Source organism: Podarcis erhardii, assembly GCF_964252035.2.
Source record: "Podarcis erhardii genome assembly, chromosome: 8".
Lineage (NCBI taxonomy): Eukaryota > Metazoa > Chordata > Lepidosauria > Squamata > Lacertidae > Podarcis > Podarcis erhardii.
Window position 1 is genome coordinate 78,433,705 of NC_138499.1, and position 22,146 is coordinate 78,455,850.

General features: G+C 46.7%; 1 protein-coding gene across 3 annotated transcripts in view; it reads right to left on the reverse strand.

Annotated features, from left to right (window-relative positions):
- The window catches only part of FBXL7 (F-box and leucine rich repeat protein 7), a 211,465-nt gene that overhangs the window by 156,062 nt on the left and 33,257 nt on the right, over positions 1–22,146 (reverse strand). The window contains exon 1 of one of the 3 annotated variants that reach the window (XM_081873092.1): positions 1,228–1,968. The exons of the other annotated variants lie outside the window; for them this stretch is intronic. Coding sequence (XP_081729218.1) covers positions 1,228–1,264 — 37 coding nt within the window. The 5' untranslated portion in view covers positions 1,265–1,968. Of the gene's footprint in view, positions 1–1,227; positions 1,969–22,146 lie in introns of those variants that run through there. 3 annotated transcript variants of the gene reach the window in all.

The following is a 22,146-nucleotide window of genomic DNA, read 5'->3' on the forward strand; positions in this document are numbered from 1 at the left end:
AATTATATGCAAAGTGTGGCTCGGTTGCACTAAAATAACTGCGCTAGTCTAAATAAGAATTTTAGGAAAAGATCATGGGAGGGGGAAAGGGGAGCTGCTAAGTTTGGGTGTGGGCACATTCTCCAAGAGCAGTAAACTCAAACAAGAGTGTGTACCACTTCTGTGCTGTCCACCCTGCCAACTCACTTTACTCTCCACAAATCTAGTACAAAAGTGAAGGGGCATGCTCTGCTGCTAAAGCTACGTGCAAGAGTGAACTACTACTGTTGGAGACCTTAAGTATGAATGCAGACTTGGGGTGTATTTTTAAGGTGGCGCAATTTTCCTGCATTCAGCAGAAAGTCCTGTATTAATAATCTCCCTTTGTCAACCCACCAAGACAATCCTGCTACAGGAGACAGATCACTCTGCTGTGCGTGATAAATGCTGTAACTGGCATGCCACCTATACGTGGGGCAAAAGATTCCTACGTTGCAGGGGGCTGGACTAGATGACTTCTAGAAGGTCCTTTCCAACTCTACAGTTCTAGAATCATATACCAAACAACTTTCTCATACACAGCCATAAGCATCTCCCTGCTTTTCCCAACAAACCAGATATGCATCCGCTGTGCTCCTCCCATCCTAAGCCTCCCACTCCAAAGTCAAGACTAGTTCCTTCTATGCACACATAAAGTGAAGTCAGGTCCACCGGGGTGCCAACTTGAATAAAATATTGGGGGCAGGTAAGCCCCGCCCCGCATAATCGATCACATGATGCGGCACATGGACATCATTTGAATGGCACTACCCATCAACTGTGGGGGGCAACCCCCTCAAATATTTTATTGGGGAGGGGCAAAGCCCCTAGGAGTTGGGACTAACTCTGAACTCCATGGGACTAGCTTCTACGAAAAGATGCAGGAGGATTGGGTTGCGGGTGCGGGAAGAGAAACCCAAGGAAGGAACTACCCAAGCCTGCCTTGAGCTTTTCCCCAAACTGACATCCAGATTTTCCCGGAAAAGGGATTGCAACTTTGCAGTGCCTTGGCTGCGGTGGGGAGGGAGCGGGGATAGGCGGGCAGACTCCTGCTGCTCGGGGAACGTCTGCAAATTCTCCGGACGCTTCGGAGAGGCTGGCAGAGCAGTGCCCGCCCGCCCTGCGCGCGCTCCTACAGCCCCCTCTCCAAGGCACCTCGGGACGCGCCGCGCCGCGCCGTTGCGCCCGCCCTGGCCAAAGCGGACTTACCATCACTGCCGTACTGCTTGCCATTGTTCGCTCCCATCCTGCCGCCTTCATACTCTCGTCCTCGTTCTCCTTCTCCTTCTCCCTGCTACACCCACCATGTCGAACCACAGATAAATGTTTGGGCTGGGGAGGAAGGAAACAAAGAGAAGATGCGGCGCTGGTTGTTTTTAAAAGGCCACCGCAAGAAGAGGCGCGGCGGAGCGCAGGCGACTTTTTCTAGCCTTTCCTCTCCAGTTGGTTTCTCCCCTCCGCCGCCCTTCAGCCTTTTGCGACGATAGAAACAAACTTAGACTCCTCCAAAAAGAGAGAGAAGGGGGTTAAAAAAACACTGAGCCTCCCCAAGGAAAGAGGAGGGGACACCGAGGAAGTAAGGGGCAGTAGCTCCAGACGTAATCCACCAGTCGATCAGAGCGCAGGGAAGGTGAGATTGTCAAGCCCAAAGCAAGGAGAGAGACCGAGACGCGCTCCTTCCTGCAGAGCTGGCCGGGGAGTGGCAGAGCCCTTTGCAAGCGCTCCAACCTCTTTTTTTCCAGGCTCGGCTCTTGTCTTTTCTTTCCTCCTCCTCTTCCCCCTGGCGGTGAATCGCGGCCACTTGTTAACTAGATTGCTTCTCCAAACACGCGCGCACCCGCGCGCTCCGACGCCGCCGACTTTTGTTACAAGCAGGCGCCTCCTCTCCGTGTCAATCACCGCCCGAGCCTGAGAGAGACCAAGCCAGGGTCGTGGCTGTTTAAAGACACAGCAGCGCGCTGCACCCCCACCCCTCTTCCTGGCCAGCCTTTCGGCTTTCGCAGCGGTATTGCATCAGGAACAGCGTTGCGCCCAGAAAGATGTTTCCAATCACGTCTCCCTTCCCTCCTTGAAAGGAAACTCTTCGGAGGAGGGGGCTTCTTTTGTTATGGAGTTTGGAATTGTTGGCAGCCGTCTGTCTCGACAGACAATGGAGTGCGCCTCGGGGGTGAAGTCAAACCGCGAAGTGACCTCCCCCGGGGCGCAAGCCTGGGCAGTGTGTATGGAGGTCATGGGCTGCCCAGACAACAAGACTCCCCTCTTGGCCTCACTGCCAGAGGTACCAACTTGAATAAAATATTTGGGAGGGCAGGTAAGCCCCACCCCATCAATCACAAGACAAGGCACATCCTATCTGAATGGCAATGCTCATCAACTGGGGGGGCCCTCAAATATATTATTTTGGGGGCTAAAGGGACCTTAAAAAGGTAAAGGTAAAGGACCCTGACAGTTACAGTAGGTCCTGTCGCAAACGACTCTAGGGTTGCGGCGCTCATCTCGCTTTACTGGCCGAGGGAGCCAACATTTGTCCACAGTGTTTCCAGGTCATGTGGCCAGCATGACTAAACCACTTCTGGCGAAACCAGAGCAGTGCACGGAAATGCCATTTACCTTCCCACTGGAGTGGTACCTATTTATCTACTTGCACTTTGACATGCTTTTGAACTGCTAGGTTGGCAGGAGCAGGGACCAAGCAATGGGAGCTCACCCCGTCACGGGGATTCAAACTGCCGACCTTCTGATTGGCAAGCCCAAGAGACTCAGTGCTTTACACCTGTGCTGGGCCGGGGAGTAACCCGAGCAATGCAGTCCAGGTCCGGTTCCGAATCCAAGGGTTCCGTGAGGAGTCAGTCCAACAGGGCCAAGGCACACTTGGAATACAGTGTCCAGTTTGGGGCACCACAATTTAAAGAGGATACTGATAATCCAGTTTGGGGCACCACAATTTAAAGAGGATACTGATAAACTGGAACATGTGCAGAGGAGGGCGACCAAGATGATCAAGAGTCTGGAAACAAAGCCTCATGAAGAACAGTTGAGGGAGTTGGGTGTGTTTAGCCTTGAAAAGAGGAGACAGAGAGGATATACGATAGCCATCTTCAGATTACTAAAAAGCTGCCACATGGAGGATGGATTGTTTTCTCCTGCTCTAGAGGGTAGGACCCAAACCAATGGATTCAAGTTGCAAGGAAGGAGATTCCAACCAAACATCAGGAAGGACTTTCCGACAGCAAGAGCTGTTCTGCAATGGAACAGACTCCCTCGGGAGGTGGTGGACTCTCCTTCCTTGGATGTTGTGAAGCAGAGGTTGGGTGGCCATCTGTCATGGATGCTTTAGTTGAGATTCCTGCATTGCAGGGGGTTGGACTAGATGACCCCTCTGGGTGCCTTCCAACTCGATGATTCTATGATGCCACTGTTTCTTCTCCCTCTGGTTTTGCCCAGGCTTTCCCTGCCTCCAGCACAGCTAGAGTGTTGCCCATTGTAGCTAGTGGAAGGGAGCAGATGAGAGGGTCAAGGAGGAATGTGGGGCTTGTAGGAAAGATGGCAAAATCTGTCTCATCTCCCACTTTCATTTAATCACAGAAGTTGTAAAGGTTGCAATCTAGAAATCCTTGTGATGGTGGATGACCCAAGAAAGAGGTGATGACCCATCAGGCATTCTTGAACATCAACTTCGTTGGACTGGTCATGTTGTTCGGATGTCTGATTATCATCTTCCAAAGCAAATACTCTTAAAATTAACTTAAAATTAGAAAGCGTAATGCTGGTGGTCAACAAAAGAAGTTTAAAGATTCTCTTCAAGTCAAATCTTTAAAAAGTAGTATAAACACCAACAACTGGGAAACACTGGCCTGTGAGTGCTCCAATTGGAGAACAGCCTGTCATGGTCCGAGTCAAAGTCCCAGCTGAGGACGTCGGGACCAGGGGCAAGATGGCAGGGTGGGAGCAGGAACTAGAGTCCAGAATTCAGGAAGCCAGGAGTCCGAGAGACCGAGAGCCAGGAGTCAAGAAGCCAAGGGTCTAAGGGTCAGGTAGCAAAGAGTCACGAAGTCAAGGGTCCAAAGATCAAGAAACAAGGAGTCACGAAGTCCAGGGTCCGAGGATCAAGAAGCAAGGAGTCAAGGAGCCAAACGCAGCAAGGCAGGAAACGTGTTGCTGTGGCAAAGAACCGAAGGGAAATGCTGACCTTATATCCCTTCCCTGCTCTTGCCAATCGGCCTCACCCGTGCGGCCGCGCCTTGCCTCTTCAGAACAAACTTAGGAAGGCGCCAGTCCTGCAAAGTTCTACTGGTCACAGGGCCTGGCTCCTGCACACACTCCTGACACAGCCTTTACCAAAGGTGTCATGGGCTTTGAAGATGCTCAAACTCAGGACGAAAGGGAGAAACGTGCTAAGAAGAAGGCACACTTGGCAAACCCTCACCATGATCAACTCCTGCCCGGAAACCTATGTCCCCACTGTGGAAGGACGTGTGGACCCAGAATTGGCCTCCACAGTCACTTATGGACTCACTGTTAAGACCGTGTTTATGGAAGACAATCTTACTCGGCTACAAGCAATTCCCAAAGAAGGAAGAAGGGAGAAGGAGAAGAAGTGATCAGACAGAAGGAGAGAGGGTCAGAGGTTTAAAATTAAATTTGGAACTTTTCTGCATGACAGTGAAGAAGGAACTCTACTAAGCATCCTTCATAGCTAGTCATTGGCTGTGCTGAATAGTATCAGACAGTGACAGAGGACTTGCAACTTTTAAGAAGAGCTAATGAAAGGGCGTGGTTGTGTGCACATTTTCTTGGGAGCAAAACCCATTAAAACCATAGCTGTCAACTTTCAGATTTGAAAATAAGGGATCAGCAGCCTCACCTGGCCCGGGGACAGTCTACGGGATATTTAACAATCCGGGATAGCAGCAGGAAACAGCGCTGGAATAAGGGAATTTCCTGCAAAAACGGGGAAGGTTGACAGCTATGGTTAAAACTTAGTGGGACTGTCTACTGCTGAGTAAAGTCAGTCTGCAGCACACATTCCAGTGAAGTAGTGTGGATCTGAATCAAGTCTACTTCTTCCTGGCAAACAGGTTGCAGTGGCAAACACGGGGAGCTGGAAGGTACGCTTCTTTGAGACTCATGTAAAATAAATAAATAAAGCCAAAACGACACATTTAAATAAAGAGCAGCCAGATTGAGTTTTCACATAGTTAGTGGCTATATAGTTGACAATTATAATGACAGGCCTGATTGACAGGCAGACAGAGGCTGGATTAATCAAGCAGTAATCCCATTGAAACCAGACATTTAATTAAAGCTTCTTCTAGCCGCTTTTGTTGAATCTTTTCCTGGGAGGGGGGCACCGAACATCCTCAGAGGAGTCTATGGAATTGCAAGCACACAATAACCTCCATTAATAAGCCCCTTGATAAATTAAACGGCCAAATTCTTTGGGAGAGAGCTGGAGGAAAAATATGCGGGTGCCTAGGAGCCAAGTTTATAACAATTTAGGGCAAAATTCCCAATCACTAATTTAAACAAAAATTTGCTTTGATAGCCAAGCTGGTGGTCCAGTACAAATTTCTGCTTTTAATTTAGATATTTGAGTTCCGTTTTTGCTTCCATCGTCTCCTTGTCCCTTTCCCCAAGGCCCTGGCAACAAGACACTTCTTTAAACATAAAAAGAAGATGCTACAGAAGTCACAATTCCTGCTTAGTACCTGTGTCTGCAGTCACTTAATCAAATAAATTCAGTGAAACAATAAATGTCTGGCTTATCTTACAGCACCCAGGTTTGCTGATCTCCCCCAAAGAGAGGCCTTTTAAAGTTCACGTCTGTAATTTTGAGTTTCCCAACCCCACAAAGGGGGAATAAGATGACTTGTTCACAACGTGCTCTTATGAAGGTTAACTGAAGGTTCCAAGTCCTATGTTCATACTTTCCAACAGTATTTTATTGGGAGGGAGCACTCTTGGTTCGGTCTACAAGGTTCATACTGTAAGGAGCAGAATTTCAGCAGGGCTTTCTCTATCACACTCAGGATAAGCCACAACTGGTGAATTTCCCCCTTTTTGCAAATCTCAGTGCTATAGAGCCTCCTGGACCTTATAACTGAGGCTGGTTTGTGACTATGTACACTAATTCCCAAAACAGCAGCAGCAGAAATTCATTGGATGCAGAGTAAACAGGAGTCTGTATACGGCCTGTATGAACCAAACTGACAACGCCATGCTGGAGAAAAACTTATGTATCCAGCCACCAGGGATTGTGCATTCTAGCACAGCATGAATGGGAACGAAACCTGACTTGAATCCATGAACTATTGCAGCAAGAATGTTACTTGGCCCAAAATGGAAAGAAACAGAAGTCCCAGCAAAGGAAGAATGGATACAAAAACTTATGGAATATGCAGAAATGGCAAAACTTACTGGAAGAGTAGGAAATCAAGATAACAAACTTTATATATATAAAAGAATGGAAATGGTTTGTTGAATATTTACAGATAAATTATAAACAGATGAAAACATTGGCAGGATTATTGTAATAACCTGAGTATATGTTTAAAGAAGATGAGTAAATGAGCAGATTAAGTTAACTTGGATATGCAGAAGATATTAAAAACAAATTTAAGGAACCACAGAAAGAGGGGGGGAGGAAGTCAAGTTTTGAAATGTCAAAATGGTTGTAAAATTAGTGAAATGTATAAAATTAGTGAAATGTATGTTTGTATGTATGTATGTATGTATGTATGTATAAATAAATAAATAAATAAATAGAATCCACAAACTATGGCTTAACTAGGTTGTAGATAGGGTTGAGGTGGTAGATGATTTTGTCTGACTGGGTTCCACCATAACTGGCGACTTGTCCATTGACACCGAGATGGACAAGCGCACTGGCAAGGCAGCTTTCTCCAAAAGGGTATAGGATACTGTGATGCTAATATCCAATACCAAGATGAAGAAGGTCCACCAGGCTTGCTTGTTGAGAATGCTGCTTTATGGAAGTGAGCTATGGGCAACGTACAACCGTCAGGACCGATGCCTCCACACCTTCCACAAGCCTATCACATGGCAGGACAGAGTTTCAAACAAAGATGTGCTCTCCCAGTCCCACATTCCTAGCTGTTGGGATACTGCCAGGGAGACGGGGGCATTTGGCAGGTCCCTGGCTGGCTCCAGCCACCAGCCGGTAGACGGGCGAACTCTGGTACAGCATCAATTAGCAACTTGAGCCTCAGAAGTCTTCAGAGGAGTTGAGCACTCTCTTATCAGCAGAGTGAATCAATCTTCACAACGGAAGTGGTTGACAGAGACATGTGTAAGCATGATTTACAGCATTTATTTAGCAGAGTTCAGGAACAAAGGAAAACATGTCTGCTTCCCTTCGTGTCCAGAAAAACAACAATAGCAAAAGCAATATACCAACAGAAGTTCCCAGCAAGCCTGTGCTGGAAGTAAACAGGCATGTGACACACAACAGTCATGCCTGTTCCTTTTAAGATGGAACGGAACTATATCCTAACACTAGCATGTTCATATGGTCTGAAGCTCAACATCAAAAAAACAAAGATCATGGCCACTGGTCCCATCACCTCCTGGCAAACAGAAGGGGAAGAAATGGAGGAAGTGAGAGATTTTACTTTCTTGGGCTCCATGATCACTGCAGATGGTGACAGCAGCCACAAAATTAAAAGATGCCTGCTTCTTGGCAAACCTAGACAGCATCTTAAAAAGCAGAGACATCACCTTGCCAACTGGTCCGTATAGTTAAAGCTATGGTTTTCCCAGTAGTGATGTATGGAAGTGAGAGCTGGACCATAAAGAAGGCTGATCGCTGAAGAATTGATGCTTTTGAATTATGGTGCTGGAGGAGACTCTTGAGAGTCCCATGGACTGCAAGAAGATCAAACCTCTCCATTCTGAAGGAAATCAGCCCTGAGTGCTCACTGGAAGGACAGATTGTGAAGCTGAGGCTCCAATACTTTGGCCACCTCATGAGAAGAGAAGACTCCCTGGAAAAGACTCTGATGTTGGGAAAGATGGAGGGCAGAAGGAGAAGGGGACGACAGAGGACGAGATGGTTGGACAGTGTTCTCAAAGCTACCAGCATGAGTTTGACCAAACTGCAGGAGGCAGTGGAAGACAGGAGTGCCTGGCATGCTCTGGTCCATGGGGTCATGACGAGTCAGACATGACTAAACGACTAAACAACAAAAGCATGTTCACACTTCCGTTTCAGCGACATCTACTCTGTCTTGGTTGCATCCACAGAATGAAAGACTGCAAGATCCCCAAGAATGTGCTCTACAAGACGCTGGCGTCAGGCACCAGGCCAGTTTCTGCATTACAAAGATGTCTGCAAACATGTCATAAAGTCTGGCAACATCAACCCTGCCATGTAGGAATCCCTTGCAGATGATCACAGAGCCTAGAGACAGACAGACAGGCCGTGTGTCCACAGCAGTGACCAGAGGAGGAATGACCGCTGGGAGGAGCACAAAGAGAAGAAATGCCATGGTGCATCTGCAGGAGCACAACCGGTCACCTTCACCTGCCCCAGCTGCAACAAAACATGTCTCTCCTGTATCAGTCTCTACAACCGCAGCAGGCACTGCAACCTTCCCACAGTTTGACTTCACCGCCAAAGGTGCACTCCTCCATTGTCTCCTGAGAACAAAATAAGGTTGCTGAAGAGTTATGAGATTCTGGCTGATTTATGGAGTTGCAATGAGTTATTTAATGAAAGCCCTTGCCTCAAGGGCTCAGGCAGTGGGGGGAGTTTCAGAACCGCAGTAAACTCCTTTGCTACTGTTAGTCAATTGTATAACTGAACAAGGGGCAAATTAGGTATTATTTTACAAGAGAATTGTTCGCCATCTAACTATGAACTTCTGTGAATGCATTTATAATGTAAACCAACTAGAACAAGATTGTTAACCAAAACAGTGATTCCGTTGCGGGAATCTGCAAGAGGCCTTTAAATGACCCCTCACCCACCATGCCAAAAAATATATATAGTCACACAGCCTGTTTAATATACACACATACACTCTATTCAGATTCCAATTTAAAAATTTAAAATTTAAAATACTGTAAGCTAGGAGAAAGAGCTCCATGGGAATAATTAGTTTATGAGGTATGCATGTCACTCTTCTGGTGTGCTTGATTTTTAATATTAAAAAATGTATTTAGGCCCAAGTGAGTCACCAATAAAATCTCATTGCCATCAACACTATTTCACTTAAAAAAAAAAAACTTTTAAATTCCCCTAGCAGTTGCTAAATGGCTGATCAGCTTCCCAGTTCTTAAAAAAGTTTGATTTTCATCAAACCATTTTAAAGAGATGTCCTCAAATTCTGTCAGTTGGCATAACGTCCTTCAAGTTTTAATTGATTACTTTGAAAGGTCTGTTCTGAAAATCTTGAAAGAATGGCATGATCACTTCTTGTCTCAATTGCACAATTCCTTGATATGAATGTATTTTGGTATGTTGCCGCTTAACGGTAGAAGGTCCATGAGATTGTTATTTTTAATAATATTTCCAATATCTTGCTCTAATACAGTACTTAAAGGATGATGAATTACTGTAATGTCAGTGTAATGTTCACTCATTCATATTTGAACAGCAGTGAGGATTTACCCATCCATTATGTTTTCCTCGTCTTTCAATCTACAAGCCAAATATAATATTCTGATTACTTCTTCTTTTGGACACTACCAAGATGACTACATTTCCAAATAGCTGTTCATATTTCATAATTCCAAATGAGCGTGTTGATTGCTTTTGGGCACAGCAATACCTCAAGGAATCCAAAAGAAAACGGCAAAGTTCTAAAGCATGTGTTTGATAGCTGCTCCGTTGACCTTTGTCTCTGGAATTAGGTATAATAGTAAATGCTGACTTTCAGAGGTTACAGAACCTGGATTGTCCAGACTGCAGTGCGTCCAGCTAGGTACTCACCACAAAGAATAGTAAACCATTTATGCATTAAAGGCACATATACTGTATGCAGCCATGCCTTTATCTACATTATCTACATTGTTCTGCCCAGACACTGAGGTCCAACACCGAGGGCCTTCTGGCGGTTCCCTTGCTGCGAGAAGCCATGTTACAGGGAACCAGGCAGAGGGCCTTCTTGGTAGTGGCATCCGCCCTGTAGAACACCCTCCCACCAGATGTCAAAGAGAAAAATAACTACCAAATTTTTAGAAGACATCTGAAGGCAGCCCTGTTTAGGGAGGTTTTTAATGTTTAATAGGTTATTGTATTCTAGTGTTTTTTTGGAAACTGCCCAGAGTGGCTGGGGAAACCAAGCCAGATGGGCGGGGTAGAGATAATAAGTTATTATATTATTATTACACTTGAATTAAATCTGCTCGTTGATGCATTTGTTCTCCTTTCAGTTGTATTTACATTTATTTACCTATTTTACAGAAGGGATGCAGGTGGCACTGTGGGTTAAACCACAGAGCCTAAGACTTGCCGACCAGAAGGTCGGCGGTTTGAATCCCCGCGATGGAGTGAGCTCCCGTTGCTTGGTCCCTGCTCCTACCAACCTAGCAGTTCGAAAGCACGAAGTGCAAGTAGATAAATAGGTACCGCTCCAGCAGGAAGGTAAACGGCGTTTCCGTGCGCTGCTCTGGTTCGCCAGAAGTGGCTTAGTCATGCTGGCCACATGACCCAGAAGCTGTACGCCGGCTCCCTCGGCCAATAAAGCGAGATGAGCGCCGCAACCCCAGAGTCGGCCACGACTGGACCGACCCCCTGGTCAGGGGTCCCTTTACCTTTACCAATTTTACAAAGAATTCCCGTAAAGTCGCTCCCCCTCCATGGGGGGTAGTGTTGCAAGCAGACGATGCACTCTCCCTGAGTACAACGGGGGGCGTGGCAATGCCACCCAGGTCATAGGGAATCCCGGCAGTGTCACATCCCCGGACGACCAATCCGGTTGACTAGGGGGCGTGGCTTGCCTTATTTAAGCTGCCACCTTCTCTTTCATTGGCTCTCCCGCCTTCCCGCCCTATTTTCATGCGTTCACCATCTTGGCCTTGCTATAGACCACGGTTGGTCGCCTGTTGAGGGGGCCAGGTAGCAATTTTCCCACTTGGCAAATGGGCACCAGCCATGTGGTTTTCGCCTGCCTCGTAGCAATCGTCACAACATTCGTAAGGTTTGGCGGTTAAGCATTGGTAAACCCTGGTTTACTTCTTTAAGGGATCCGGGGGTGTGGATCTTGTCCCAAGCCCGGGTATGGGCTAAGGCATAGCTGTCAACTTTCCCCTTTTTTTAAAGGGAAATTCCCTTATTCCGAATAGGATTCCTCGCAAGAAAAGGGAAAAGTTGACAGCTGTGGGCTAAGGCCATGCCACGACCCCATCAGGGACCCTCGGGGAGCTCTCAGTTGATGTACATCAGGGGTAGCCAACTCCCCAGAGACTGCGATCTACTCACAGAGTTTAAAACTGGCAGTGATATAACCCCTTTTGGGGGGTTCAGGTCAAAGTTGTCGAGCTTTTCTTAGGAGGGGAAGCCCTGTCTTTTTTGGGGGGTCGGGTCAAAGTTATTGAGCTTTCCTTAGGAGGGGAAGCCCTGTTTCTTTGGGGTTCAGGTTAAATTCTAGGGAGGAGGAAGGCCCATTTTTTAGGGGTTCAGGTCAAAGTTGTTGAGCTTCTTTGGGCTGCGCCAATGATCTACCAGTGATCTACCACAGACATCCAGTGACCTACCAGTAGATCACAATCTACCTGTTGGATGTGCCTGATGTACATCAGCAGGGCTCCCCCTACTGGTGATTGACCCTTACTAGACTACCTGCATGGCAGGCAGGAGTCAGATATAGTCAGTTCAATTCCAATGCCTAAGCCAATACCACTCACATTCTGTAACCAATAAAGTTGTGGCCTTAATTATCCCATTAACCCAAAATACTGGTGTCTGCGTGTTTCATTATTCTACAAATGGGGAGGGTTCGGGGTCTCGACATGCAAACAAATAACTAATTTTTCAACTCCAGCTTCATTTGTCTATGATTGGATGCTAGGTGCCATTTTGAATCAAGATCCTGGACCGAAATGTTCCCAACTGCACTGATTCAGATACCTCTGGAGAGATCTTCACCCAGCTTGGCGGGAGGGTTCCCCAAATGACCTATGCTTGGATCCCATCAGGAATCCCTTCAAAAAAGTTACGTACTTCAGAAACGTTTGAGTACGTGTATGTGCCTCTCTGTGTGTAAAATCATTCTTTAAAAAGGAGAGAAATTTTCTCCAACCCAATCAGGTTGATTAAAAATTTGCTCAGCATGAGTGACATGAATATAGACAGTAAACACATTCTCCAGGCAGACCTGAGCTAGCTTCCTGAAAAATCCTATAATGAGCACATTGCGTATGTGAAATGAATATGATTGACAGATCTTGTAGCATGTAGATTGTCCCTCCCAACTTCCTCTCTGAATTGTTATTTAAAATGTACATACAGTCATACCTCACATTGTGTCCGCTTCAGGTTACGTGTTTCTGTGTTGCGTCCTGCGGCAACCCGGAAGTACCGGAACGGGTTACTTCCAGGTTTCGCCGCTCACACATGCGCAGAAGCACTAAATTGCGCTTTACACAGAAGCGCTAAATCGCACTGCGCTCGTGCGCAGACTTGCATCAGTTCCGTGTTACGGACGGGCCTCCGGAACGAATCCTGTCTGTAACACGAGGATCCACTGTACTGCCATTGAACAATCAGCGTTCGTTTACAGTTTGGAATTTTAGAAACATTTTCCATCGGCGGAAAGAAGCTCATGGGGAATCTAAGTAGTCAGGTTGTTAAATCTGAGGGCAGTGATATGCAAGGGTAGGATTGCCATACGTCCGAATTTTCCCAGACAGGTCTGGGATTCAAATGACAAAAATAGCATGGTGTTTTTTTTTGGTTTTTGGTTTTTTTTTTTTTTTTTTTGAAAAAAACACCAAAATGTCCAGAGGTTTGGGAGTGCAAAAAACTGTGCCCTGGAAGCGGAAGCCAGTGCTTGTTTCTTTTCCTGCTGACAGCCAGGCCCATAGCACCAAGCTCCCCTGTGCCTGGAAGCCCAGAGTCTCTGGGAATACAGTGCCAGTCCACACAGGCAAAAGTGTTTGCACAGAAGGGGATGGCTTAAGGTGGTCCTGGGGACTGTGCAAAAAGTACGTAAGTCTCTCTCTCCTTCCCTGCGCACAGTGCCGGATTTACATATAAGCTAAACAAGTTATAGCTTAGGACCCCACTGTCTGGGGACCCCCCAAAAAATTTAAAGGAAAACACCCCTGGACGTACATTTCCAAAATATAAGATAAAAAACAAATAAAATAAAACCTACATACAGCAACAGTGTTTTGTGTTGTGTAGGCTCCTATGATGTAAGTAATGGGCCCCGCTTGCTAGCCTGCTCCCTAAAATATCACTGGTCTGCTCATTTCTCTCCCCGCCCCCCCCCCCCTCTCTCTATATATATATGGCGCTGTGGTCTAAACCACTGAGCCTAGGACTTGCTGATCAGAAGGTCGGCGGTTCAAATCCCTGTGACAGGGTGAGGCTCCTGTTGCTCAGTCCCAGCTCCTGCCTACCTAGCAGTTAGAAAGCATGTCAAAGTGCAAGTAGATAAATATGTACCGCTCCGGCAGGAAGGGAACGGCGTTTCCGCGCACTGTTCTGGTTCGCCAGAAGCGGCTTAGTCATGCTGGCCACATGACCTGGAAACTTTCTGCAGACAAATGCTGGCTCCCTTGGCCAATAGAGTAAGATGAGCACCGCAACCCCAGAGTCATCCACAACTGGACCTAATGGTCAGGGGTACCTTTACCTTTATATATAGGGTGCTTACATTCTGCATGGACTGGTTGCATGGCTTTAGATACCTATTAGGTCCATAAATTACCGTCTAGCATATATTCAACACAAAAAACAGTGACAATTTGTTGTTGACAAAGGACAGATGGACATATAAAGGGGCCCAGTACCTTAATAATAATAATAATAATAATAATAATAATAATAATTATTATTATTATTATTTTTATTTATATCCCGCCCTCCCCGGCCGAAGCCGGGCTCAGGGCGGCTAACAACACTAAAACAGTGCAACATTATAAAAACATTATAAAAATTAATTAAAATCAAAATTGATGGCAACCATAAACTAAAGTTTTGTAAAGATTGCCAAGGAGGGAGTCAGGCTGCGCCCTGACTAAAGGCCTGGTGGAACAGCTCTGTCTTGCAGGCCCTGCGGAAAGATGTCAAGTCCTGCAGGGCCCTTGTCTCTTGTGACAGAGCGTTCCACCAGGTTGGAGCCGCAGCCGAAAAAGCCCTGGCTCTAGTTGAAGCCAGCCTAACCTCTCTGTGGCCTGGGACCTTCAAGATGTTTTTATTTGAAGACCGTAAGTTCCTCTGTGGGGCATACCAGGAGAGGCGGTCCCGTAGGTACGAGGGTCCTAGGCTGTATAGGGCTTTGAAGGTTAAAACCAGCACCTTAAACCTGATCCTGTACTCCACCGGGAGCCAGTGCAGCTGGTATAGCACCGAATGAATGTGATCTCGCAGCGAAGACCCCGTAAGGAGTCTCGCTGCGGCATTCTGCACCCGCTGGAGTTTCTGGGTCAGTCTCAAGGGCAGCCCCACGTAGAGCGAGTTACAATAATCCAGTCTGGAGGTGACCATCGCGTGGATCACAGTGGCTAGGTCAGGGCGAGAGAGGTAAGGAGCCAACTGCTTAGCTTGGTGGAGATGAAAAAATGCCGCCTTTGTTATAGCTGCGATCTGCACCTCCATGGAGCGGGAGGTATCGAAGATTACACCCAAACTCTTAACGGACGGTCTGGCACTAATTGCACCCCCGCAAGAGATGGGAGTTGCCCCCTCAATTCCATATCATCCCGTCCCAGCCAGAGGACCTCCGTCTTCGAAGGATTTAACTTCAACCGGCTCCCACGTAACCATCCAGCCACAGCTTCCAAGCATCTGATCAGTGTGTCTGGGGCCGAGTCAGGATGGCCGTCCATCAACAGATAGAGTTGGGTGTCATCAGCATACTGATGGCAGCCCAGCCCAAAACTCCGGACAAGCTGAGTGAGGGGGCGCATAAAGATGTTAAAAAGCATCGGGGAGAGTATTGCACCCTGGGGCACTCCACACACCAAGGAGTGGCGCGATGACAATTCCCCCCCAAGCGCCACCCTCTGTCCCCGACCAGAGAGAAATGAGCGCAGCCATTGAAGGACTGTGCCCTGGATCCCCACATCGGCAAGGCAGTGGTCCAGGAGTTCGTGATCAACCATGTCAAAGGCTGCTGACAGGTCTAGAAGAATCAGCAGCCCCGACCCGCCTCGATCCAGCTGCCTGCGGAGATCATCTGTTAGGGCGACCAGAGCCGTCTCGGTCCCATGACCAGCGTGGAAGCCGGACTGGAATGGATCCAGAGTCGATGTTTCATCCAGAAACCTACCAAGCTGTTCAGCAACCGCTCTCTCAATCACCTTACCCAGGAATGGAAGATTCGAAACCAGGCGGTAATTGGATAGATCTTAGGGATCTAATGATGTTTTCTTTAAAAGTGGGCGCACCACTGCCTCCTTCAGTTCCCCTGGGAATGTCCCGGTGCCAAGGGACAAATTGATGATATCCCCCAGGGGGGCCCGCACCTCGTCTGGACACGCTCTAATCAGCCAGGACGGGCACGGGTCGAGAGGACAAGTGGTGGGCTTTCCAGCTCGGAGGAGTCTGTCCACATCGGCTGGGGATATCCGGTCAAAGTGGTCCAATACTGGACCTGAGGACAGTCGAGGGGCCTCCAGTTCCTTTATTGTATCCAAATTGGCAGGGAGGTCATGGCGGAGCAACAGGACCTTCTCCGCAAAAAAGCTCGCAAATGCCTCACAGCTGTGTGTCAAATTGTTATTTAAATTTGGCTGTCCTTTGAGGGACGTTAAAGACCGAATTATACTAAATAACTGCGTCGGGCGAGAGCTAGAGGATGCAATGGAGGCCGAGAAGTAGGACTTCTTAGCGGCCTTCACTGCCATCTCGTAGGTTTTCATAAGCTACCTTCAGTAGCTTAGGGCCTCATCAAAGCTAAATCCAGCCCTGCCTGGGCATGCTAACTCATGAGAGAAAGGGAGAGAGAAAGAGAGTTACCCCTATTCTTGGGCTGCCATCGCAGTTTTGTTGTGGTTGTTTTTGTGTTTTCTTAAAAAAAAAAGCTAAACAATTTTAGGTCTCTCCTTTAAAAAGCTCAGCAATCTTGGTGGTTTCCTTAAAAACAGCTCAATAATTTTGGGGTGTCCTGGTTTTTACTTTTTGGAATATGGCAACCCTATGTGAGAGGGGAAATCACAAAGCAACAAAAAGAAAACATATGCCAGTTTGTGCCTCTCGGAAATTCCTATACAAGCACACACACATGGAACGGTGTACGTACAAGATAGGGATGCATATTCTCAGACAGCTGGTTATGTCTGACATATATAAAGGGGAGGAACTCTGTCCACACTATGCATTTTACAAGCCTTTGCTTGGAAACGGTACATCTGTCCAAAGAATAATTCTGGGAAATTATGAGAATTCCACAACAGGCAAATCAATTACAGACTCTCCTCCTTTTTCAGCCTCACTCAAGGTGGGGGCTCCTTCTCCCTCCACTCCTTCTGAACAACAACAATGACAAAAATCCAAAACCCATAAAAAGCAAAGGTGGTCACATTTGTCTGTAAACCCTCCAAAATTCACAGCTGGGCAATACCTTTATTAGGCCAACCCAAAACGTCAGAAATAGTGGCAAGCGTTAAGTTCTCCAGAACTCTTAAATAGGCAAGATTCGTGAATGTTACAGAACATTAACTTCAGGGTTAGATGCAGGTTTCCCCCAAGTGATTTTATTGGACTGAACCTTATTGGAATCTTGTATGCATGCCAATAGGATGTCCCCACTTTTGTCGGAGAAATGTTGGAGGGTATGCAATAAAGTTTTGAGAACTGAAATTGATAAGTGGTAAAGCCAGGGCTTCTTTTCAGCCAAAACTCACCAGAACTCAGTCCGGGCACCTCTCTGGTGAGAGTCATTGCCATGATAAGAGAACAAGGGTGAGTTCTGGCATCTCTTTTTCTAGAAAAACAGCACTGAGTATACCTGATGGGGAAACATCACAGCATAATTCAACAAAAGCTCACCAAATTGTGACAGGTTGTAATAAAGGGCCCAGTCTCTTAATGGCAGGATTTGTGCCAAAACATTGGTTGCTGCAGCATATTAATGCACTCCTGTAAAGGAGAAAATTGTGCTTCTGTCAAACTGACTCCTACAGGCAAACTAGTAGTTGCCATTTTCTCCTTTAAAGAAAGAGGGGTGGGAATAAAACACAACTGAGGTTTAGCCCCAAACCTGGGCTTCCTTTCCCATGGTCACTCCCCACTCTCCCCCCCCCAACTTGCAAAGCCCCCATTTGATGAAATGTGCTCAGATATTCTCAAATCTCCCAAGTATGCGACTGGGAGTATAAGAATAGCACATCAACCTTTCCGTTGCTCTGTATACAAGATGGAGCAGATCACAGCCATCATTTTGGGCTGTGAAGAAAGAAGCTGGCAAGACAACGCAGCTGATACAATCAGTGCACATTGTAAGCGCAGCAGATCTGCACAGAGCGGAAAGCGACCTTTTGTTTTCTCCTCCACAACAAGCCTGAGACATCTTCTATGCCCCGTGATTCATTCTGGGACTCGCCAGAAGGGCATTCTACACATGGGGCGTGATGTAACGCCAGCCCAATTAGTATGTGTTTAACAATTTCCCATAGTTTACAAGTGCTGTAATAGAAGACTAATTTCTGGCTTAATTAAAATCAGGCTGTTGCTTCTGGACAGTATAGCAGCATTGCTTCATTCCTGGCATCCGAACGAACTTTCTCCAGTATATGCATTAAAATCACTTGCATATGTCCCCCTCCCTCCCTCCCTCCCTTATTTTGCAAATCTGTTCTAGGGTTTTTGTGACTTTAATTGATAGGGGAATTAATAAATTACGTGGGGGAGAGATGGGAGTTCACCAGTTTGCTGTTTTGCAACAATTAAGCTTCGCTAATGGAAAGCTTGCTTTCCAGTTGTATTTAATAAAACGTAAGCAGGAGGCTGAAATGAAGCAGGAAGAATGATATCTGAAAAGATACAAGGCACAGGGGGAAAGGTTGAGCTGATTTCAAGTGGCGGAAAAGCGGCCTCTTGCCCTAAGTGCCAAAAGGAAGTAATAAGGATCAGGAAGTTTAAGGTCAAAACGACACATTGCATAAAATGCATGGTTGCTGCGGAGAACAGCAGCCACCAGTTTTGTTCCTTCCCCCACCCCATAACGTTCAAGACAACCAACCTATGTCTTGACATCACACCATGTGAATTGGCAGTCAAGTAAAGTATCCTGGATATCACAGTAGGGGAAGATAGAATAAAACGCATGGTTGTCCTTTTCACTGGCTCGGTGTGTAGTTCAGAATCAGCAGCCCCGACCCGCCTCGATCCAGCTGCCTGCGGAGATCATCTGTTAGGCGACCAGAGCCGTCTCGGTCCCATGACCAGCGTGGAAGCCGGACTGCAATGGATCCAGAGTCGATGTTTCATCCAGAAACCTACCAAGCTGTTCAGCAACCGCTCTCTCAATCACCTTACCCAGGAATGGAAGATTCGAAACCGGGCGGTAATTGGATAGATCTAAGGGATCTAATGATGTTTTCTTTAAAAGCGGGTGCACCACTGCCTCCTTCAGTTCCCCTGGGAATGTCCTGGTGCCAAGGGACAAATTGATGATATCCCCCAGGGGTTTAAGGTCAAAACGACACATTGCATAAAATGCATGGTTGCTGCAGAGAACAGCAGCCACCAATTTCGTTCCTTCCCCCACCCCATAATGTTCAAGACAACCAACCTATGTCTTGACATCACACCATGTGAATTGTCAGTCAAGTAAAGTATCCTGTATATCACAGTAGGGGAAGATAGAATAAAACGCATGGTTGTTCTTTTCACCGGCTCGGTGTGTAGTTCCCGCAGACTGCAATCTTACTCTTATATACTTGGAAGAGTCTCAGTAGAATTTATCGCCAAGGAGACTGCAAGGCTGCGATCTCATTCTCACCTACCTGCGAGTAGGGAGTAAGCTCCCATTGAATCCAACGGGACTAACTTCTGAGGAGAAGAAGTGTGCATGCACATGAAAGCTCATACCGATAACAAACTTAGTTGGTCTCTAACGTGCTACTGGAAGGAATTTTTTTATTTTGTTTCTGAGGAGAAGACATGCATAGGTTGGCACTGCTGATCTCAATTCCCTCACAAATGTTACCAGGTTTGCCAGCTTCCTCAAATGTTTCCAAATATCGCTATGCCCCGGCACTGACATAGACAAAATGTAATACAGTGGTACCTCGCAAGACGAAATTAATTCGTTCTGTGAGTTTTTTCGTCTTGCGATTTTTTTCGTCTTGCAAAGCACGGATTTTGGAAAAGCTTCAAAAATCACCAAAGTCTTCAAAAACCTCAAAAAAGGCTACCACACTGCGTGCTATGAGTTGCTCCTCGAAGTCAAGTCGCAACTGCACCCCCTGAATGCACAGTTTTAAGAAAAAGGAAACAAACTTGCAAGACAAAGGAAACAAACTTGCAAGACATTTTCGTCTTGCGAAGCAAGCCCATAGGGAAATCCGTCTTGTGAAGCAACGCAAAAAACGAAAAACTCTTTCGTCTTGTGAGTTTTTCGTCTTACGAGGCATTAGTCTTGTGAGGTACCACTGTATCTGTTGTGTAACAACTTCTTACACTGTTTAGGATGGAAGCGTAAGTGGTTGTATACTCAACCAAAACACACACACACACCCCACTCACACACAGAAGCCCTTTCAAACAGGAATCTACACGTACGGATGCAGGGCCTACATCCTGGAGAAACTGCCCAATTTGGAAAGCTTAATGAAAGCAATTTGTTAACAATTTCACACACCATTAGACCACAATTCTTGAATGTCAAATTTTCCTGTGCGGTTCCACCCTCCCCTCCCCCCAGTAAATAGGGTGTTGCATGCTGTTTTAGCGATTCATTAATCATCTTTTCATCGCGGCGAAGTTCAATGCGGCTCTCTCAGTAGGAGAGCAAAAGAAGCACTCTGCTCTAAAGTGAGCTACGCCATGGGAAAATGAGAAGGTACACATTCAGCAGAGCAACTAATATGTTCTTCCTGAGAAATCGAGGATACTCCCTTGCGCTACGGGATGCTCCACCTATTGTGAGGCAGAGGTGAAAAGGAAGGGGCATGGAAAAATATAAGCTTTACAGATGAAATTAATTATGCTGAAGAAAGTCAGAGCTGCTAACAGGCATTCCTTTCGGTTTCCTCTAGTAGTGCCTTAGTCTCGTCACCTTCCCAGCTGTATCTCCATATCTCAGAAGCCTCTCTTTTACTCATCACGGCAGATGGGCTCTATATCACAACCCATAGGCATTTCATCCTTTTGTAGCATTGAAAGAAGTATCACAGACTGCTCGGATGCATAGGAATGGTGGGAGGAACCAGCTGGGGAACCCCCCCCCCAAGGGAAAAAGGCTCAGAGCCAGAGGATTGGTAGAGTCATGAAAATGAGTGGTCCAAGGGAGAAGACTGGGGGGAGAAGGTGTCAGAAGCTGAAGAGGTAACAAGGTATAGTGAGCTGGGGGAGTCTGTGGCAGAGAGCAGTCCAGACTCAAAGGCAGAAGCTGAAGCAGGAGAGAAGGCAGGCCAAGAGGCAGAGATGAGGTGAAGAGGCACAGGAGTCTCCGTCTCCTGCTGCAACAAGCTCCCCTCCCCCTTGGTCTCCCAGAACCAGGAGAGGCATGAAGAAGGTGGAGGAGAAGTTGGCTTCATGCAAGCGCAGTCTCAAATTGCTTGGGAAAAACTTAAGCAGCTGTGGAGAGACGGGGACTTTCAGTCCCAGCAACTGCTTCATGGGAGCAAGATTGGTGTTCAGCTCTTCTTGGCAGTGTGAAAAAATACAGTGTTCAACTAGGTTTGACTCAAAGTGTTGTTGCTGTTGTTTAGTCGTGTCTGACTCTTCATGACCCCATGGACCAGAGCACGCCAGGCACTCCTGTCTTCCACTGCCTCCCGCAGTTTGGTCAAACTTATGCTGGTAGCTTCAAGAACACTGTCCAACCATCTCGTCCTCTGTCGTCCCCTTCTCCTTGTTCCCTCCATCTTTCCCAACATCAGGGTCTTTTCCAGGGAGTCTTCTCTTCTCATGAGGTGGCCAAAGTCTTGGAGCCTCAGCTTCAGGATCTGTCCTTCCAGTGAGCACTCAGAATGGATAGGTCTTCTTCAGAGAAGAGTAGCTATGCTCATTAGGCCTGATACTCCTGTGGAGATCCTGTTTTGGCTAATAAAGAGTTAACTCCAACCGCTGGCTTGCTCCTGACAAAAATCGGTGAACGCTACTTTAATCCAAGCAGAAAATAATAATAATTGAGCTGATAACCATAACAAATCATTTTTTATGACCTGGTCCTTGGTAAACCCCACTCAGAGACTGGAGTGCACTTAACAGAATATCTCAAAGGAGAAGATTTCTCTTGTAAAACTGTGAACTGATAGATTCTATACTACAAATGGGGGACTGATGATGTGGAAATCTGGAGGCCACATACCTTGGGTGTCTACTCAGAGTCAGATGTGGTCACGTGGTTTTTGGCTGCCAAAGCCCAAACAAAGCCTTTAAGCTTTTCGATGACAAAATGATGAGTCAACAACAATAGCAGTCACTTTGTAAGCTCCCCACAGCAGTGGCTAAATGCTCTTAGCCCAGAGACGGAAAGAAGAAAAGTACCGTATTTTTTGCTCTGTAAGACTCACTTTTTCCCTCCTAAAAAGTAAGGGGAAATGTGTGTGCGTCTTATGGAGCGAATGCAGGCTGCGTAGCTATCCCAGAAGCCAGAACAGCAAGAGGGATTGCTGCTTTCACTGTGCAGCGATCCCTCTTGCTGTTCTGGCTTCTGAGATTCAGAATATTTTTTTTCTTGTTTTCCTCCTCCCAAAACTAGGTGCGTCTTGTGGTCTGGTGCGTCTTATAGAGCGAAAAATATGGTGCCAACCAGAAAGAGTGGC